The 21,969-nt window shown below is 41.5% G+C and overlaps 1 protein-coding gene across 1 annotated transcript in view; it reads right to left on the bottom strand.

Moving 5' to 3' along the window:
• The window catches only part of TRAT1 (T cell receptor associated transmembrane adaptor 1), a 44,260-nt gene that overhangs the window by 21,341 nt on the left and 950 nt on the right, over positions 1-21,969 (bottom strand). Inside the window, exons 2-3 of the mRNA XM_082244892.1 lie at positions 10,279-10,380; positions 2,716-2,752 (exon numbers count right to left, since the gene is read on the bottom strand). Of these exons, the coding sequence (XP_082101018.1) occupies positions 2,716-2,752; positions 10,279-10,380 (139 nt within the window). The remainder of the gene's footprint in view (positions 1-2,715; positions 2,753-10,278; positions 10,381-21,969) is intronic.

Here is a 21,969-nt window from a genome sequence, read left to right as displayed (position 1 = left end):
TCTTAATGAAACTGGTGTAAGTACCTGACTTTAAATTGGTTTCAGCCTTTGGCAGTCCAGCAGACTGGGGGAGGGAGAGGCAGGACTGGGAGCCAATCAAATGTGCTGGAGGCAAATGTGTCCAGAAGGAACATACTAATAGGAGGAGAGGGCAGAATGAGTAGGTGGATGACCTCATTAGTCTTCTCCAGCTTTTTCACCGTCCAGTCAGAGGGCTGTGAGTGGAGAGAGGACACCTTGGTATTATTTACACCTGGCTGTGCTATATGAAAGGGGATGCTCTGTCTGGATGTTATTTTTGTCTTTGTCCCCAGGAGATGATTTCCTGTTCTATCAGACAGGAAAGGAAGAGTAGAGAAATCTTCTCCATGGGAACACAGGTTTCATTTAAAATATGACAGAACCTGTCAGAAAAATCTTAATAGGGACGCAGACAAAATTAAAGAGCATTGGCCTTGAATTGGAAACAGGTAGTTTGCTACACAGAGTTGAAAGGAACACATCAGTCAGAAAATCACAAATTGCTGTATACTGTACATACAAGTAAACTGTATTTTGAAACATTGACGTATACGACTGTTTCCCTAAAAGCGTCATCTGGGAATGTCCATTTCAGATCCGATTATAGAATCTGCACCAGCTGGGTAATAATGCAATGAGATGCATTTATCACAGTAAAGATTGGCAGTTGGAAATTTGCAGGCACGTGCAACCATGCCCAGTCTATTTAAACCTTTAAAGTGCCACAGAGTACATTGTAAATGTGTATGGCCATCCTTTCTGATTATAAAAGTATATGCAAGTAGGTGGGAAGTAGTGATGAGGAAGAGGTTACCAGCACTGGCTTGTTGTGAGAAAGACATGCCCGGCAGTAATGAGAAAGGAATTAAGGAGAGGGCTGACATGACTGCATGGAAGGGGAACCAAGCTGGAGGGGTTAAATTTTTGAAAGTGAGTGGTCAGTGACTGACCTTTATCTGATTGGTCGAGCAGACAGGATGATGGAGTGGGGATAGAGAGTATGGTTTCTGGGGAGAAGTGGTTTTGGCTCCTCTCAGATCAGGAATCGTTAGGAGAATGTCCCTCCCTCCTACCTTTATGGTTCAAAGAACTCTAAGTTATTGATTTCTTTGGTATGCTATTGCGGTTTGGGGTCCTTGACGGGGGTCTAAAAGCTGGTCTGATTGGGAAAAACTGTGGGGACCAATTCCGAGGTATGGCATCCTCTAACTGGTACAGGTAGGTATCTGAGGTCCGCTGGGTCAGTCCCCGAGGCAGTGCTTAGCGGCTGGGGGGCATAACCCTGCTAAATGGTGCCACAAACACAAACGTTGGTAGTAAGTTGGTACTGTCAAGGCCCTGCAACCAAGTTTAACTGGATTATGTTATGTTGGTTAAAATCTTGTTGTTTAACCACTTTAAGACAGGAAGGATTTGCCCCCTAAATGACCAGGCCACTTTTTTTAACTTGGCACTGTGTGAATTTAACTAACAATTGTGCTGTCATGCAATGCTGTACCTAAACGAAACTTACGTCCTTTTTTTCCACACAAGCAGAGCTTTCTTTTGGTGGTATTTGATCACCTGTGCAATTTTTATTTTTTGCGCTATAAACAAAAAAAGAGCAACAATTTTGAAAAAAAAAAAAACAAAACAATACTTTTCACATTCTGCTATATGACATTCCGAAAAAAAAAATGTAAAAATCAAATTTTTTTTAACATTTTAGGCCAATTTGTCTTCTGCTACATATTTTTGGTAAAACAAAAATCGCAATAAGCTTATTTTGATTGGTTTACGCAAAAGTTATTGCGTCTACTATCTACAGGAAAGATTTATGTCATTTTTTATTGTTTTTTTTTTTTTACTAGTAATGGCGGCGATCTGCGATTTTTTGCGGGACTGCGACATTGCGACGGACAGATCGGACCCCTGACTGACATTTTTGACACTTTTGGGGGGACCAGTGACATTACTACAATAGTCAGTGCTAAAAATATGCACTGTTACTGTAATAATGACACTGGCAGGGAAAGGGTTAATAGTATAGGTGATCAAGGGGTTAATTGTGAGCCTAGGGGAGTGATTCTAACTGTAGGGGGGGTGTGGCTTGTGGAATGATCATAGAGACCTGTGATCCTATATAGAAGGATCACAGGCGCTCTGTGATCATTCAAAGGAGAAGAACGGTCAGCTGTGTTTACAACAGCTGACCGTTCTTCTTTCTCAGCGGGGAACGATCGTAGGTGTCAGGTGGCAATCGGAGCTGCCTGCCCCGTGCATCGGCTTCCCCGCTGACGATCGCCCCCTAGCTGCCACCAAGCGACCGACGTAGACCTATGTCGGTTTGCCTGGGAGAGCCACACTGCCGCAGTAAATATGCGGTAAGCGATCGGCAAGTGGGTAATAAAAGACCGTGTTGGTCATTTTAACTCCACAAAAAGAGTAGTGTGATTATTTCTAAAGAAGGAGGTTACAGGAGGGTGGAGTTTGGAGAATTTGGTTGGGAAATTTAGCTTAATAAGGTGAGCTCTGAACTACCCTGGTCAACCAGTAAGTAGTTAGCATTGTCATTTACATTTTCTCTCATAAAGCCATTTAGGTGATGCGTATTTTAACGGAAGTTACCTTCTACTTACACACTGATCACTGTATTTCATATGTTAGATTATAAAAGTTTAGAGACATTTTTAAAATGAAAATAGGTCTACATACCTTATGGTACACTGGCTGTAATATTTCGGTTCTCTCTCTGTATAAATACAAATTAGACATGTGATTCAGAAATAAGAACATGACATCATCTGCAGATGAAATGGAAGCATGCACCAGTAAAAATGTATTGATAATAACAAAAAAAAAAAAAACACCCCAAAAAAAACTAAACTTACTTAAAGGGTAACTCCACTTTTATGGGAAAAAATAGAAAATGAAATAAAATAATATAGCATATACATTTGCGACACAAATCATATTGTAATGGAATGTTATTAAAAATTACCTTTCCTTTTCATTCTGCAGCTCTGTCAATTTCTGAAAAATGCAATACAATATGGCTACCTGGAGCTGTTCTGTACACAGAATGTGTGGAGAACGCCCCCAGAAACATAATTTCCTGCTTGTGTGATTGGCTCACCGATTTTTCTAGAAGTTTGCACTAAGATATAAGTCAGATTTCTGGCATCCCCTGCAACAAAAATGCCATTTTTGGTGAGATACTCCCAATAGGAAATCACAGCTAAAGGGATGCAGACCCAGCAGTTTTCCCTCATTAGAGCCCTGCAGGTGCAGCAGCTGGTTGATAATTATGAAACCACTCCCATCTCAGCACAAAGAAACACACAGGGATTTCTTCAGAATAACAAATGGTAGTAATCTGCAACAAAGGTTGTTAACCACTTAAGCCCCGGAGGATTTGGCTGCTAAAAGACCAGGGGGTATTTTGCGATTCGGCACTGCGTGACTTTAACGGACAATTGCGCGGTCGTGCGATGCTGTACCTAAATGAATTTGACGTCCTTTTTTTCCCACAAACAGAGCTTTCTTTTGGTGGTATTTGATCACCTGTGCGATTTTTTGATCATGCGCTATAAACAAAAAAAGAGCGACAATTTTGCAAAAATAACAATATTTTTCACATTTTTTTATATGAAATTCCCCAAATAAAATGTAAAAATCAAAATTTTTTAACATTTTCAGTCAATTTGTTTTATGCTACATATGTTTGGTAAAAAAAATCACAAAAAGCCTATTTTGATTGGTTTGCGCAAAAGTTATCGCGTTTACTAACACAGGGAAAGATTTTTGTCATTTTTGTTGTTTTTTTTTTTTAACGCGTAATGGCAGCGATCTGCGATTTTTTGCGGTACTGCGACATTGCGGCGGACAGATTGGACCCTTGACTGACATTTTTGACACTTTTGGGGTTACCAGTGACATTTCTACAGTAATCAGTGCTATACAATGCACTGTTACTGTAAAAATACACTGGCAGTGAAGGGGTTAACTTTTTTTTTAGAGGGAGGGGCTATGTGTGTCCCTAAGGGCGTGATTCTAACTGTGATTGGCTGTGGCTTGAGATGTATGAACAGTGATCAACGGTTCTACATAGTAGAACCGTATGATCATCGTTCATACACCGGGGAGAATGACAGGTGGCTTGTTTACATCAGCCGCCTGACTTTCTCCCTCTCCCCCGACGATCGCCGAGTGACCGGCGGACATCGGGTCCGCCGGTCACACGCGCAGGGGGGTTTGTGACCGAGCAGGAGCGCGCCTCCGGCAGCGCGCGCTCGCTCCCCAGAGCCTCACAGGCTAGCGACGTAAACCTACGTCGCTCTGCCTGTGAGGGGCTGACTGCCGCAGTAAATATACTGTGAGCAGTCGGCAAGTGGTTAAAATCCTTGTAATGCACATAGATCACCCAGAGGGGAATGCTTTTTTCTCAACTAAAGTGGAGTTACTCTTTAACCACTTCTGGACCGGAAGGTTTTACTCCCTTAATGACCAGGCCATTTTTTGCAATACGGAGCTGCATTACTTTAACTGATATTTGCGCGGTCGTGCGGCGCTGCACCCAAATAAAATTGATGTTCTTTTTTTCCCACAAATAGAGCTTTCTTTATGGTGGTATTTAATCACCTCTGCGATTTTTATATTTTGTGCTCTAAGCAAAAAAAAAAGTGACAATTCTGAAAAAAAACAAATTCTGCTATAAAACATTTCCAAAAAATAAAAATACATTTTTTTCATCATTTTAGGCCAATATGTATTCTGCTACATATTTTTGGTAAATAAAATCCCAATAAGTGTATTTTGATTAGTTTGCGCCAAAGTTATTGCGTCTACAAACTAGGGGAAAGATTTATGTCATTTTTATTTATTTATTTATTTTTTACTAGTAATGGCAGAGATCAGCGATTTTTAGCAGGAGTGCGACATTGCGGCGGACAGATCGGACACCTAACTGATATTTTTGACACTTTTGAGGGGACCAAAGTGATATTACTACAGTAATCAGTGTTAAAATATGTACTGTTACTGTACTAATGACACTGGCAGGGAAGGGGTTAACACCAGGGGCGATCAAAGGGTTAAATGTGTCCCTAGGGGGTGCTTTCAACCTGTGTGGGGGGATGGGCTTGCTGGATGAACACAGATCCCTGTGTTTATTACTGACAGAACAGTGGACTGCTGTGTTTTCATCGGAAGACCGCCATTCTGTCTACACAGGGAGCAATCGCGGGTGCCCAGCAGACATCGTGGCTGCCGGACCCGCTGATTGGCTCCCCCTGTGGCCAATCGCATGTGCCCCCACTAGCTCTCCCGAGAAACAACGTACAAGTATCTTGTTTCATGGGACAGAGACGATATGCTGCCATATAAGTACGGCTGCTTTTTGGCAAATAGTTAAAGTGATAATAAAGTCTTGTTTTTTTTTCTAAAAAAATAACAAACATGTTATACTTACTTGCTCTGTGCAGTTGGTTTTGCACGGAGCAGCCCAGATCCTCCGCTTCTCAGGTCCCTCTTTGGTGCTCCTGGCCCCTCCCTCCTGTTGAGTGCCCCCACAGCAAGTAACTTGCTATGGGGGCACCGAGCCGAGCCGCAGCTCCATGTATCCATTCAGATACGGAGCTGCGGTTTGGCCCTGCCCCCTCTCTCGCCTCATTGGCTAACTGACTTTGACAGCAGCAGTGTCTCAGCCAATCAGCCAATCAGGACAGCCAAGGCAATCATGGACATTGCTGGATCGAGAGGGGGCTCAGGTAAGTATTAGGGGGGGCTAAGAGGGGCTGCTGCACACAGAAGGCATAGAATGAATTAAGATAAAAAAAAAAAAACCTTTTGCCTTCACAACCACGTTCAAGTCCAACCAAAAAAATGTTTGTAATAGTTTTGGAAAAAGTGTGTACAGGTTAGAATATGTGTGAAATTTTTACTATAACTCCATTGGTGAGATTTCCTTGCATTTCCCTCTAACAACCTGAGTTCCTGACATGTTACATTCACTACTGGCATGGGGGTGGCTCCAGTACTGCATAATTCTAGCAAAGTGCAAGAGAACAATGCAGTGTCAGTCCTCTCTGCTTACTATCCCTCCTGTCCATCTAAGCATACCTCTGTTTCCCTTAGTGATCAATTGGTAATGGAGGAGAAGGAGGAAGGTACATACTGTGAGCATCCTACTGAACACATCACAACGCAATCACAAAAGGTGCAATATGGGGTGAGATGTTTCTGTGAACTTCAGAAGGTGCACACTTCAGTATTTGCAGGACACTGGAAAGGTAAGTCACCCCTTTGTTTTTCTCTTCTCAGGAGTGGAAGGGTGCAGGCCCTGGGCAAGGACCGCTTGGCTGTGCATAGACACAGCTGGGGCAGCTCCTCTGGACTTACAGCAGCCCTCTGCAGTATATGAGGAGATACAAAAGAAAAAGGTGGGGGGGGGGGTTTCTTAAAGTTTTTTAGAGGGGCACAAGGGGTGGCTAAAGCATATAGGGGGACACTGGGTGGTGGGACTTGTCAGACAGGCTCTTTAGGGCCCCATGCTTTCTAATGGTGGCCATATCCAGAAGTGAGACCTTCCAAATAGATAAACATCAGATAAAAGCATAAAAAATGTGTTCCAAGGGTGTTTTTAAAGGTGCCTTTGTTGCAATTGTTATAGTAAAATGATAAAAAAAAATTAGATTTTTACCTTTTTTTATTGGGAATGCTTTATAGCAGAAAGTAAAAAATAGCGTAAAAAATATAAATCACACAGGTGATCACATAAAATCAAAGAAAGCTATATTTGTGGGGGAAAAAGGACATCCATTTTATTTGAGTACAGCGTCACACCACCGCGCAATTGTCAGTTAAATTAACGCAGTGCCATATCACAAAAAATGGCCTGGCCGTTAAGGGTAAAACCTTGCAGTCCAGAAGTGGTTAATCTCTGTGTATCATCTGAGGCTGTTCACTTCACTGTGTATATGTGAGGGTTCCACTTTAGAGAAACCAGGAAGGGGAAAAACATATGTTGCTATGATTTTAGAGGAAAGGGGGTAAGGTCCACTTTAAGCAAGATCTACCTGGACTCAGTTTGGCAGCCTGGAATCTGAAGTAACCTATACTGTTTAGAACAATGTTTAATAACATTTTTGCAAATATGCTGTGAGGGGCTGAAAATTCTAGGAATTTTTAATAATAATAATAAAAATATCATACAAGGTACTTACCTGCTCCGCGCAATGGTATTACACAGTACAGCCCTGATCCTCCTCTTCTGGGGTCCCCCGCTGGCGCTCCCGGCTAACCCCCCCCCCCCCCCCATAGCCATTTGCTCAAATTCATGCGGGCTTGCTCGAATCGATTGACACACACAGTGAGGCTTGGACCTGCCCCCCCCCCCCCGCTCTTTTCTCACTGGCTGTGATTGACAGCCATAGCCAGCAAAACAACTCTTCCTGGACTGATCAATAATTCTATATAGAATTTACAAAAGAACATTTAAAAAATTCTAGACAAGCTCAGTGGCAGCTTCTTTATTGGAAATGGGTCAGACAGTGATGCCCTTGCTCTGAGTCCCCAGCCATGCCGTTGGTTTTGTACCTGCAATTGCCAATATTGTATGTAAGTCCTATCCAAAATGGCAGCTCATGCTTGTATGGATATTTTTCCACACCATTGCCTACACCCAGAGCCGCTGATAGGGGGGGACCACCGGTCTTCGTGTAGGGAGCCAGAGGGAGAGACACACAAGCCATCGTTCCTGTACTTGCCACACCACACCGATCCGCTTCCCCATCTGGGCCACATATGATCCCCTTTTGTGCCTGGGCACTCCAGCACTTTCCTGTCCTGCTGGGCAATGAGGGAAAGCAAGTGGATGTGTCTGGACTGAGATCTAGGGCTGTCATTTTGAACAGGCACCTCTATGAACTGCCCAGGGGTCCTAGGTGCATGGAGGGGCCTTGAAGTTTCCTCCCACAGTGTCCTGAAAAGTTCCCCTTGTTTAAGTCAGCTCTTTGCATTATAGGTCAGTTTCGTTATCTATTTCTCAAATCTCCAGCAGTCTTCAGTGCTTTTTCCCACTCCGGCATCTTCCTCCCCGCCTCAGCCACTATCCCCTCCCGCTCCCTTTCATCCTCACAGATATCCATCCATTTCTGCCTGTCACGCTGCTTTCCAGAACATTGGTAACCCTTGCTACCTTCTCCCAGCCAGCCGGTTTGCCAACATCTAGCAGCCCTGCTTATTTACAACCTATTTCCCGGCTGACTGGAATTCTTTTCCTGACACTTTCCAAACAATAGTCCCTCCAGTTCACTTTCCCTCACTCCCCCCTCCCCCTCCCTTCACCTTCACATAGGTGTGTGTCCCCCCCATACACAAACATTGCAAAAGGTAGTGGCGGTCGGTGCTCCATGGGCCGGGGGGGGGGGCAGTAGACGGACCACATCAAACCCCCCCCCCGACCACACCAGCCCGCACTCCATACCCCCCCCCCTCCAGTTGACGGCTCACTCACCCTGGACATGTGGAGGGCAGTCAGCGGCGGCAGCTTCCCCACCATTTTTTGAAGCCTATTAGAGCCTCTGGCTCTAATCACGTGCTTCAACATAAAATAAAAAAAACCCATTGGAATCCATGCGTCCAGCGCCCTGCATGTAGATTAGGGGGCCAGATGCATGGATAGGGGGGGCGCAAAAGGGCAGAATCCACTACCCTGAATACCCCCCAACACTGAATCGTTACTAGTCAATGGAGATCTCTCCCTTTCACCCTCCCTGCCAGCAAGACCATTTGCTTTTATTATACTATGGCTATTGCTCATCAGCCAACAGTATTCCCCATGCCCATCCCTCTCCAGTCCCCTTGACCCTCATCTATTTGCCTCTCCTCCCACTTCCCTCACGCCAGCAGAAATCCTCCATTTTTATCCCTATACAGACCAGGATCCCCCAGTTTCACTCCACTTCTCCTCTACCCATCCCTCATCTCCTACCCACCCCCTTTTTTTCCCCATCCTTCTTCTCCCCTACCCCATGGTTCCCAGTCACATCCCCCCCCCCCATTTTTCAAGGGCAAAGGAAGAACCCCAAGGCAGAGCATCTTTCTACTGCTGCTGCTTGTGTAGGCGGGATGTGTACTGCACCAATCCCTGCTGACTCTCCTCTCCTATTCATCCCATGTGATTGGTGCAGCACACATCCCACCCACACAAGCAGCAGCAGTAGTAAGACGCTCCACCTCGGGGTTCTTCCTTAACCCCTGCAAAGTGCCTGAAACGAGCCAGAAACTCTGAAGGGGAAGGTAGAGGGGGAGATGTCATTCCAGTGGAACATATAGCCCAGTAACAGCCTGCAAGAACAGGTAAGATCTGTGACAGCAGTTTCCCCACGCAGCTCTGCTTAAGGAGACCATATCTGTATTATACATTACTGCCCCTATACTGTACCCTCCTGCCCCCTGTACTATGTCCACTTACCCTCTACCTGTACTGTACCCTCCTAACCACCCACCCCCTATACTGTACCTTCCTGCCCCTCCTGTACTGTGCCCTCCTGCACACCACACTCCTCCCCCTGCCCTCCGTGTACTGTACCCTCCTGTTCCCCCCTGTAATTTTGTAAGTTTTGTTGTGTGTAGGCTGTATATATCTAACAGAAGCCCTCCTACACCTAAAGTCTACAAGGAAAACCTGCCAACAATAGCAGCACTTCACTGCAAGACAAAACACAGGTATGATATTTTTCCAAAGGTACTGTATATTGGTCCAGCTTGGACCAAGGAAACTGCATATACTGTACCATACCTGCGGGATCCCTCTAAGAGCTGGAAATCACTGTCTGATTGGCCAATCACATCCACTAGCTTCCAGGTCCTGTGCTGAAGGGCTGTCCTACTGCATTCTGAACACAAGAGGTTGGCTGCTCGGAAAGAGGCACAGGTGACATCCAGAGAATGCTTTGCATTTTCTCAATGACTGGTGGACACCGTGATATCACCATCCTGACTCTCAACCCCACCTCTTCATAGAGGAGCATTCATTCAGAGTAATGTTTGCATTTTATTTTTTTTTTTACCTTGCTTAATCAGGTGGACATCTCTCAGCTCAGGTGTGAATCTAGGGAAAGACCAGAGCATTTGTAGTCTTTCCTTTAATATGATGTGTAACGGTTAGGTTTTGACTTTTTAGGTAATTTTTTTGAATCGGTCGAGACTATAGCACAACCCTTTGTTTGGGTTTTTAAGATTACTAAGTAAACTCTCTGTCATAAACCCACTTACCTTTTCTATGTTTCTTGGCATAGTGCACAATGTTAATGGTCAGCAAAAATATGAAAGCCAAAGATATAATCACCAGTGGTACCAGGTATGTGAAACAATCATCTAAAAGAGAGCAGCAGACAAAAAGAAATCAAATCACTGAAAAAAAAAATAAAACAATATATATATTCCAATTGAATAAATACTCTGCTCAGAAATGTTATTATAAGCTGGCGAAATAGACAATAAAGGTAATTGTATGCATTTATTATTCTTTTCTAAGACCTAGTAATAATCTTGGTGTTAAGGGTCAGTTCACACCACAGAAACGCAGTCTGGATACATTCCAGAGGTGTTTCTGTATGTGCGTTTTTGATGCATTCAGGTGCATTTTGATGCTTTTTTTTATATGTTTTTAATGAGTTTAAGTGCGTTTTTCACCTTTGTATTTTTTGCAGTTTCCTTTTCTTTCTTTTTTATTTATTTTTTTTTTTTTTGCTGTAATGCGTTCCGGCGTGTTTTTGATGCATTTTGCTATGTTCCAGTGCAGCTCCTTGCAGACCAAATGCAGTATATTCCACCTTTGTGGACTGTACTGGAACACGCTGCAATGGTGTGAACTTTGTCATTGAAATCCATGTAACCTACTGTCCATGCAATTTTAATGCACAAAAAAAAAAAAAAAACTCACTGGACTGCATGTGGTGTGAATCTGCCCTACAGTCAGGTCCATAAATATTGGGACATCGACACAATTCAAATCTTTATGGCTCTATACACCACCACAATGGATTTAAAATGAAACAAACAAGATGTGCTTTAACAACTGCAGACTTTCAGCTTTAATTTGAGGGTATTTACATCCAAATCAGGTGAACAGTGTAGTAATTACAACAGTTTGTATATGTGCCTCCCACTTTTTAAGGGACCAAAAGTAATGGGACAATTGGCTGCTCAGCTGTTCCATGGCCAGGTGTGTGTTATTCCCTCATTATCCCATTTACAAGGAGCAGATAAAAGGTTCAGAGTTCATTTCAAGTGTGCTATTTGCATTTGGAATCTGTTGCTGTCAACTCTCAATATGAGATCCAAAGAGCTGTCACTATCAGTGAAGCAAGCCATCATTAGGCTGAAAAATCAAAACAGACCCATCAGAGAGATAGCAAAAACATTAGGTGTGGCCAAATCAACTGTTTGGAACATCATTAAAAAGAAGGAACGCACCAGTGAGCTCAGCAACACCAAAAGACCTGGAAGACCATGGAAAACAACTGTTGTAGATGACCGAAGAATTCTTTCCCTGGTGAAGAAATCACCCTTCACAACAGTTGGCCAGATCAAGAACCCTCCCCAGGAGGTAGGTGTATGTGTGTCAAAGTCAACAATCAAGAGAAGACTTCACCAGAGTGAATACAGAGGGTTCACCACAAGATGTAAACCATTGGTGAGCCTCAAAAACAGGGAGGCCAGATTAGAGTTTGCCAAACAACATCTAAAAAAGCCTTCACAGTTCTGGAACAACATGCTATGGACAGATGAGACCAAGATTAACTTGTACCAGAGTTACGGGAAGAGAAGAGTATGGAGAAGGAAAGGAACTGCTCATGATCCAACGCATACCACCTCATCAGTGAAGCATGGTGGTGGTAGTGTAATGGCATGGGCATGTATGGCTGCCAATGGAACTGGTTCTCTTGTATTTATTGATGATGTGACTGCTGACAAAAGCACCAGGATGAATTCTGAAGTGTTTTTTCAGGGAATATTATCTGCTCATATTCAGCCAAATGCTTCAGAACTCATTGGACGGTACTTCACAGTGCAGATGGACAATGACCTGAAGCATACTGCGAAAGCAACCAAAGAGTTTTTTAAGGGAAAGAAGTGGAATGTTATGCAATGGCCAAGTCAATCACCTGACCTGAATCCGATTGAGCATGTATTTCACTTGCTGAAGACAAAACTGAAGGGAAAATGCCCCAAGAACAAGCAGGAACTGAAGACAGTTGCAGTAGAGGCCTGGCAGAGCATCACCAGGGATTAAACCCAGCATCTGGTGAAGTCTATGCGTTCCAGACTTCAGACTGTAATTGACTGCAAAGGATTTGAAACCAAGTATTAAAAAGTGAAAGTTTGATTTATGATTGTTAATCTGTCCCATTACTTTTGGTCCCTTAAAAAGTGGGAGGCACATATACAAACTGTTGTAATTCCTACACCGTTCACCTGATTTGGATGTAGATATCCTCAAATTAAAGTAGAAAGTCTGCAATTAAAGCACATCTTGTTTGTTTCATTTCAAATCCATTGTAGTGTTGTATAGAGCCAAAAAGATTAGAATTGTGTCGATGTCCCAATGTTTACGGACCTGACTGTAAATGTTTTTAATTCTTTAATCATGTTTATGTTGCTTCTATCTAAGTACCTCTTTCTGTTGTGCCTATTTGTTAAAGACTAAGTTCAACCTTAAAAAACGCGCATATTTTTGCAGGAAAAAAGTGTGCATGTATCATTTTTTTCACAGGAGCTTGCAAAGCATCGCACCCGCGATCAGTGGATCTGGCTGAAAGGTCGGACTCCTGCAGACTCTTCCTCCAGCTCTCTGCCTGTAACTGTCAGAGAAAGGAGGACTCCCTGTGCACAGACCTGGAGAGCACTCAGTCCCCAATACTCCAAAACAACAAAAAAGACAATTTGCCCATGCGACTTTAAGAGTGGTGCACAAAGAAATAGTAAATTCAATGTATAAAAAATGCAAAATGTATTTAATTTTACATAAAAAACATGTATACTTCACATTGATTGTGTAATGATAAAAACACACAGTTTCATCACTGTATATTCTATACTCCAACGCGGTTATAAAATCATTGTTCATGAGCAGAAGCTATAATCTCAATGCATTTCGCGGGACAACACCCACTTCATCAGGAGACAGCCACAGTTGGTTTGATGTGTACATATGGAAGATTACTTGAGCAGAATCAAAACCAGATGGTAAAGGTTAAGGAAATAACATCTGGATCTCAGTGCCTGTGAGCACCTTCACAGCAATGGGTTCCCCGGGAGCTGAGGGTAAGTGAGTGACCAGGAGGCGGGTCAAAGAGGCGGCACCTCCACTCTATCTGTACCCCTGTATGGGCTTTCATTTTGAGAGCTGGAGGAAAGGGCAATGGACTACAGGTGCAACAGTTACAGTACTTGTATTCCATTGATAACTGAAAGTCTGTCTGCTGCCGTGGAATACGGGTCTTGTAATTCATTCATTTACAGATCTCTCCTCTCATGTGAGCTGTCACGGAATGGGGGTTGGAAGGCACTTTAGGGGCTGGGTCCTGTGTACAGGAATCACTGCTTGCAGTCAGCAAGGTACCATGGGTTATTTCAGTGGTTCTCAAATCCGGTCCTCGGGACCCACCAACAGGCCAGGTTTGCAAGATAACTAAATTACATCACAGGTGATCTCATTTGCTTCTCAGTGATTGCAGTATTCTAGTCTGCATCCCCCAAGGTAATACTTAAAATCTGGCCTGTTAGTGGGTCCCGAGGACCGGATTTGAGAACCACTGGGTTATTTAGTATTCAGAAATCAAAGTAAAGAAAATGAATGTGCAAAGAAAATGCAAAGCATGCAGGGAATCCAGGAAGTCATGGGAAGACATGTTCAGCAAACAGGCAGCACTCACACAATACAATACCATGTTAAAGCTTTTAGAGCTTGGGTTAGGATTTACTAACCCTTTACAATTAATAAAATCTCAATTCAGCAGTGCACTTTTAAATTAATATTAGTATTAACTAGCGATCGACTGATATCGTTTTTTTTTGCCAATACTGATACCGATATTTTGGTCATCGCATATCGGTATCGGCCGATATTGGCCGATATTTTCGGACATTTTTTTTTTTACAGGTACTCTTATGGAGGAATCTGGGGGTCTGCATTTTGCTGCGGTACATGGAGGAAGTCCTGTAGGTTTAAAAGTTAAGGGTTTTTTTGCCCTTCAGCTCTCTAGCGGTAGGGAGGACTTCGACATGATCCTACTTCAGAAGGAAAAATCCAGGATCTTTAAATTAGGTACTCTGGCCCCTAAGGGGTTAAATAATTAATTAAGTCTAAAAGTGTTCCTGGATCCTTGATGCTTGTTGGTCGATGAATCCCTTAATTAGTTGCCTGTGGTTGAGAGGTGGATTGTATATAAGAAGTGATTGGTTGAACTCTATCCCCTTTGGCTGCTTTTGATGACTTTGGTGTGTAAATAAAATGTGACTTTGGATGCGGCAATTATGCTGTGAGGCCCCTTTCACACAGGCGGTTCATTCAGATCCGCCTGTCCGTTTTTCAGGCGGATCTGAGCGGATGCCCCATGCATCTCTATGGGGCATCGGATGTCAGTGGAGACATGTCTGCTGACATCCGATCCGTCAAATCCAGACGGAAGGAAACCCTATTTTCCATCTGTCTGGTGGATCGGATCGGATCGGATTAGGAATCAGACGGTCCGTTCTCATCCAATTCCCCCATAGAGAAGAATGGGGACCTGGCAGCTCTGTCTCCGCACACAGCACGGAGACAGAGCTGCCATCCGCCTGCTCAGTGGGATATCATCGCATCAATCCTCCGCTGAGAAAAATGGAGTCCGACTGACAGACTCCCTGTGTTAAGGGGGCCTAAGACTATATAGTAATTCACTCTTTTGATGTTGTTAAGATTCTTAATTGCCCACCAGATGGCCCTTAGTGACGTAATAAGCCTGGTCCTGCTGACTGTGGGCCACTGCTATTAATAGACGATGAACGGAGGCGTCACTACCTCCAGAAGAAGCATTGAACCCAGAAGCACGATGGAAAAGCCCTGCATTTATCAGTTTATCACCCTTTTATCCATGCTGGATTACCACCATTGACTATATACTAAAGCTGTCCACACAGAGGCAGGGTGACATGGTTTTGAGGATCCCCCATTTATGTGACTGAGTGAACTAGGTTCCTTACACAGTCCTATTTTTGTTTTAAAGGGGAAGTACACCGGTGATACGCACAATGGTTTGTATGGGGCCTATATAAATGTCTCGGATGTGGTTGTGTTGTCTGTGTGGTTTTTAGTCTATTTGTTGTATTGGGAATCATCTGCTTCCATGTTTTTCTATTATATGAATTTTCAATAAAGTATATGTTTTTCAACTTACACCATAGTTGGCCCTCCTGTACAACTATCTTTTCCCATAGCCCCTGAATGGGTTTGCTTTGGGTTTCTTTTGTTCACTTTGATTGCCACCAGTTGTGGAGATACCCCCTTCTATTTAGGATGAAATGGTGATGTTGTAGCATCTTTATACAATATATATTTTAGCTGCTTTAAGCAACTGAGTGAGCTGACATTTTTTTCCAATGCTCTGAAGTACAGCCTTAATGGGCATATTTAGGGCTGGAACACATTTTTCATGCTGTACATTTTGAACACCAATGTAGCCCCAATGCACGTGTCGCAGTGCTCCACAATGCATGCTGTGCTGCATTGGAAAAATCTCAATTTTTTTGGTCTGTTCTTGTATGTTTGCAGGTCATTCAGAATGACCACACCAAATGTAGACAGTGCACAAGAACAAACATGTCTCAAGTGGGTAAATAAAAATAACAATCAGCGCAGTTCCTTTGTAATCCCCTAATAGTGACAGAATAAATGCCTACAATTAGCCTATTTCTTATCACAATATTATATTATGTCTCCAAACTTGATATAAGTGAAAATAAAAATAAAGAAAAATAAAGAAATATTTCTCAAAAACACCTAAATAATCAAGGTGTATCTGAAGTCAAAAAGAGCATAGTTCTCTTTTAACTTCCCAAACCAAGCAAAAAGTGCAAAAGTGCAATAAAGCAAATATAAACAAAAATATATATGAAGAGTGCAATCAAAGAACATTTACCTGCTTGCTGCAAAATGTATATAAAGTGCAAAATATCAAACCGACATATAAAGTGCAAGACAAAAACATTTGCCAGCTTCCTGGAAAATGTATGTAAAGTGCACAATAATCCAAAAAGTTATATAAAGTGCAATTGAATAAATTAATTAAACCAGCTTCATAACGAAATATCCTTAAAGCACATACAATTTGCAAATCATATATATGTATATAAATATCACTATAAACATATGCATCAATAGATATCTTAAATTCTAATAACTCCACAATTCATCATAAAAAGTCTCAAGTGAAGAAAAAAAGTGCAGATGCAGGAAAAGGGCAAAAAAAGGTGCAAAAAACTCTGCATATATTAGTGTCTTTAGTGTGCACTCGTGGGGCACACCATCCGTGTCTCACTGGTTTTCCTAAATTAACTCACCAGAAAATAAGCTGGTATCAACCAGTAGCCACGCTTATATAAATGGATATCCGGCGTATTCTTAACATTCCCATGGTTATTCCCAGGATGTTGGAGTATAAGATATATTTGGAGGGAGAGGAGAAATAAATCCCAAAATAGTGTAATTCCATAAATAAGGTTTATTTGTTTAAAACATAGGCAAAGTTACACTCACGTTAGTTTGTGTCAGCCCGACACTAGGATGCTAAGCAGACAAAAAGATACCACTCCGGCTGTCAGAGTCCAAGCTGCGAGCGTGTGTCTATTAATTGCGGTGTCCTCCTTTGGCGTCATAAGCCCTGCCCTACTAGTTTCGCCTAACAACACCTTCCTGGTCTCAAGTGGGCCCTTGAATTTCTAGCTTTTAGAGAATGTATTCATTTACACATGTGCATGTAGAAAGAAAGTGGCACTTCCAGTCTCAGGAAAGTAGAAACTTGAGTTTTATTTCTTCAAATCATCGACATGTACAAGACAAACAGGATAGCAGCAAACGCGTTTCACACCATGTGCTTATTCATTGCCGATTCATTTACACATGGCCACTGAGAAGGACCCCACAGGAATCTTTAGTTGTAGTTATGCACTTGGCGTTTGTAGTCATGTATGTTGTGCTTACACGCATCCCAAATATTGTTGACTGTATGGTTATGAATTTGTTGCAGCAAACATTTTAAAAATTAAAGAGAATTATGCAATATGATAAATACCTTAAAAAGTTCTATTAATTTGTCTTTGATGAACTATCAGTGCCTTTTTTTCCTCTGCTAATATATTTATGTAAGGATGAAAGGATAAGAGAAGCTTAACATGATTAAATCGACCTGATGGATTGTATCCAAGAGTCCTCAAAGAACTCAGGTTATAGCTGACAGGATTGGTACCAGCTGATTGGAGAAAAGTCCACATGGTACCAATATTCAAAAGGGGGCAGAGATATATTCCTGGAAACGACAGGCCTGTCAGTCTAACATCGGTAGTTTGTAAACTATTTGAGGGGATGATAAGGGACCATACCCAAGAATTTGCTGATGAAAACAGTACTATTAGCAGTAATCAGCATGGGTTTACCAAAGGTCACTCTTGCTAAACCAGCCTATTAACATTCTAAAAGGAAGTGAGCTGCCATCTGGACAAAGGTAGGCTGGTAGATGTGGTGTATCTGGATTTTGCAAAAGCAATTGACACAGTCCCCACAAATGCTTAATCTACAAACTGAGGTCTGCGGGTATAGACCATAGCGCGATAAATAGCGTGTACTCCGAATGGTCTAGAGTGGTAAGTACGGTACCCCAAGGCTCTGTCCTGGGACCAATTCTGTTTAATTTATTTATAAATGATATAGAGGATGGGAAATAGCTCAATCTCAGTGTTTGCTGATGACACAGAAATAACTAGGGCAATAACACAGCAGGATATAGAAACTTTACAAGAGGACCTGAATAAATGAATGGAGTGGACAACTAGATGGCAAATGAAGTTTAACATTGGTAAATGTAAGGTAATGCACATTTAGGTTAAACATATAAATGCAACTTACCCACTAGGGGGAATCTGGATCTGGGGGTCCTAGTAGAAGACAGACTGAGCAATAGCATGCAATGCCAAGCTGCAGCAAGCAAGGCCAGCAAAATTGTAGCATGCATTAAAAGGGGAATTAACTCCAGAGATAAAACGATAATCCTGCCACTTTATTAAACTCTTAAACTCTGGTTTGGCCGCATATGGAGTATTCCGGCCAGTTCTGCTTACCAATCCTCAGAAAGGATGTGCTAAAGCCAGAGAGAGTCCAGAGAAGGGCAACAAAATCAATATAGGAAAAGAGATGCTTGAGAGAAGTTTTAATAGCGATATACAAATATCTCAACAATAATCCCAGCGTTAGTATGAAACTTTTCAGTCCCAGGGAGTATAAGAAAACACAGGACCACACAATGACACTGGAAGAGAAGCAGTGTAACCTTAAGCTGCTTAGGGGGTTTTTCACTGTCAGGGTGATAAGGATGTGGTACTCAGCAGGAAGTATGGATAATTAAAAAAAAAAAAAAAAACTCTTGGACTTGCATCTTAGCAAAAAAAATATATGGGGATATGGGAAATTATTTTCTACACGCATACACACACACCAACACAAATTTAACTGGATGGACTGTTGTCTTTATTTAACCTTACCAACTATGCAACTATATGTAACTATGTAACTATGTACTGTATGTATATATACAAAGATAAGATATGTTTGAATTTGATGATTTCTGATTCCACCTGTATTGAATTGTATTGTAACTGTACTGTCTGCCCTCACGTAAAGCGCTGCGCAAACTGTTGGGGCTATATAAACCCTGTATAATAATAATAATGATTTCATTAATAACACATAACCAGTCCATCTTTCACAGTAAACTTTAACATCGATTACAAATAATTCTAAGAGCCGGTTCACACTGAGGCGATCCGACTTTGGGGGGCGACCTGTGAAGTCGCGTGCACCGCGACTTCGGCGTGACTTGCAGGGACTTCACATAATGGAAGTCTATGCAAGTCGCTCCCAGGTCGCCCCAAAGTAGTACAGGACCCTTCTTCTAAGTCGGAGCGACTTGTGTCGCTCCTATTAGAACGGGTCCTGTACTACTCAATGGACCGCGACCAACCGCGACTTGTCAGGCTGACAAGTCACACTAGTCTGAATGGGCTCTAATTTAGATGTACTAAATAGTTTTTATTTATTTATTTATTTATTTTCTAGATGATTATGAAGATGCAGTGGTTCAGTAAAGTCTACTAAACACACTGTGCACTTGTAGAAAGCCATAAAAAGCAAAGTTATTATTATTATACAGAATTTATATAGCACCAACAGTTTGCACAGCCCTTTACAACATTTAAGTTAAGGCCACAGTGTCACAGCGCTGGCTGTGTTCAAAAGTTTGAAAAGTTAATGCTGCCATATTACCAAATATTTGACAGTGAAAAGTCAGTTTCTTTTGTTAAAATATTCATCAGTTTTACAGAAATCTTGGAGAAAAACATAATGCTTTATGGAATCATTGATCTGCTGATTGTTGAAGCATTTTGTTTGTTAAAGATTGATCCCTTTCAGTGGGTAATGTACTGTATACATACTGATCACCAGCTAGGGTGCAGGTCCAATACGCACCAAATCATTTTCATTTGCAGTCAAAAAACCTGAATTTTGAATTTTCTAATCATTGCAGAGACCCACAGTGAATGTATATCTGCTATCGCCAGCCTCAAACAAAGTTGCACACCTGGAAACCTATTCCAATTAGCAGTAGGTATCCCCGGCAGATAAGATGAGTGTGCACCTCAAACAAGCTACTGTTGAATCTTTTTATGCAAGCTCATACTCCACAACCTTTTTGAACTCTGTGATTATTATAACCATTCTTTGTTCAATTATCCGAATACAATAGAAAACTGTTACGAAAAGGTTAAATAATATTTCAATTAATAATAACTTCCAAAAACGGTTTGCGGTGGTGCAAAAATTTACAACTTTTAGAACATCCCTTAAAATTACATAATTTAGTAACATGAAAGTAACGACAAAAGGTCACTCATTAAAAAAGTTTTAGCCAGTCTTGTAAATATTTTCTTGATCAAGCAATGAGTCCAAACTAACCTTCTGTCATTCGTATGAAACGGTCTATGAAACAAACATAATTTTGTGGTCTAAGGGAAAATAACAAACCCAAAGGTCCACCTGTGAGGTGTGGCAATTAACCTTTGTTTAACCTCCCTGGCGGTATGATTCTTTTGGATTTTAGGTGCTGAAAGCTGTTCCATTATTTTGCATGTAATTCTTAAGAATGAGCAGCCCAAACCAACTATTTACATATGATTTTTTTTTACTGTGTGTTCTTCTTTATAACATCTCGGGTATGATAAAGTTTGAAACACAAAATCATAAATTATAATATAATAAAAAACAAAAAAGTTAAAGTATATATATCTATATATATATATCTATATATATATATATCTATATATATATATATATATATATATATATATATATATATATATAGATCTATATATATATATATATATATATATATAAAGTACAGTAAAACTGCAGGAAAGGGCACTGGGGGGCAAACTAATATGATTTTTTTATTTTGCATTGTATCAGTGTGCTTGCATTTGAATTACATTTGTATTACATTTGAATTTGCCGCCGGTTCCACCCCCCTGTGAACATCACGTCGCAGGAGACGGAAGCCAGGGCACGGAGAGGATCGGGAGGAAGAACCGCCGCTAGACACCGCCGGGATACATCGCTGGATCCTTGTGACAAGGTAAGTAACCCCGCTTTCAGGATCCAGCGATGCATCTGGCAGTACCCCGAGTGTGGCTCGGGGTTACCGCTTTTGGCTCTGAAATTTAACCCCGAGCCACGCTCGGGAATACCGCTGAGAAGGTTAACATGGATCATTGATGTAACAATATTACATTGATTTCCAAAAGAACAATAATTTCCAGAATAAATGAACGCTGCCAACTTGTTGAATTCTGTGCCTTTGAAAACAACTGTGATCTAGATTCAGCAAAGAAAAAAACTGCAGAATGCAGGTGGTTACAAATTGTGTAACACTGCCACATTTGTAGGTCAGCAAATACAACACCTGACACATATGTGAAACTACAAGTTACGAGAAACTACAAACTACAAGTTTAGTTAACAAAAGTGTACTACTTACAAAAGTTCTAAAAGTAATAGCAATATGCCAGGTGTTTTTTTACTTTGCAAAGGTCTTAACTGACAGACACATTAAACAGAGCCGTTTGTCAGATAATAAACAACATTACATGCGTCAGCAAGGAAAGTTATATTTTCAGTACAAACAGTTGTGTAGAGAAGGATCAATGATAGGACCTGTGCATACCTGAAAGTGTACAATTAATATACGAGAAACAGGTAAAAAGCTCTATCAAGAACTATGGTAAAGAGATCCAACAGATCAAAGTGAGAAACAAAGCTGTCCAGGTGTGTTTTATATAGACATGTAATAGTTTCTAACTTTTTTGACCTCTGATTAGCTGTAGGCTATAAAACACACGGAGAATGTTTTAATGTAATGTATATATCATCTAAAATGTTGCTGATTTGTTGTAGCTATAGTCTTGAAACTGTTGTAACTATCACAATGTGCTAATTCATAAATCTTTGACATGGTTAGAGGCATGGTCGGCATGAGTTACCAAAACTTCCTTTTTGACCTCTGTAGCGGTAAACTGAAAACACCTCCTTTAAATAGAGTATTCTTAGAACAAATCTGTGCTGTCTAAAATAAATCCATAAGATAGAATACAATTAAC

The sequence above is a fragment of the Pelophylax lessonae genome (assembly GCF_965119305.1).
Source record: "Pelophylax lessonae genome assembly, chromosome: 2".
Classification (NCBI taxonomy): domain Eukaryota; kingdom Metazoa; phylum Chordata; class Amphibia; order Anura; family Ranidae; genus Pelophylax; species Pelophylax lessonae.
Note: the sequence above shows the minus strand (reverse complement) of the source record. Positions and strands in the feature narration are given on the sequence as shown.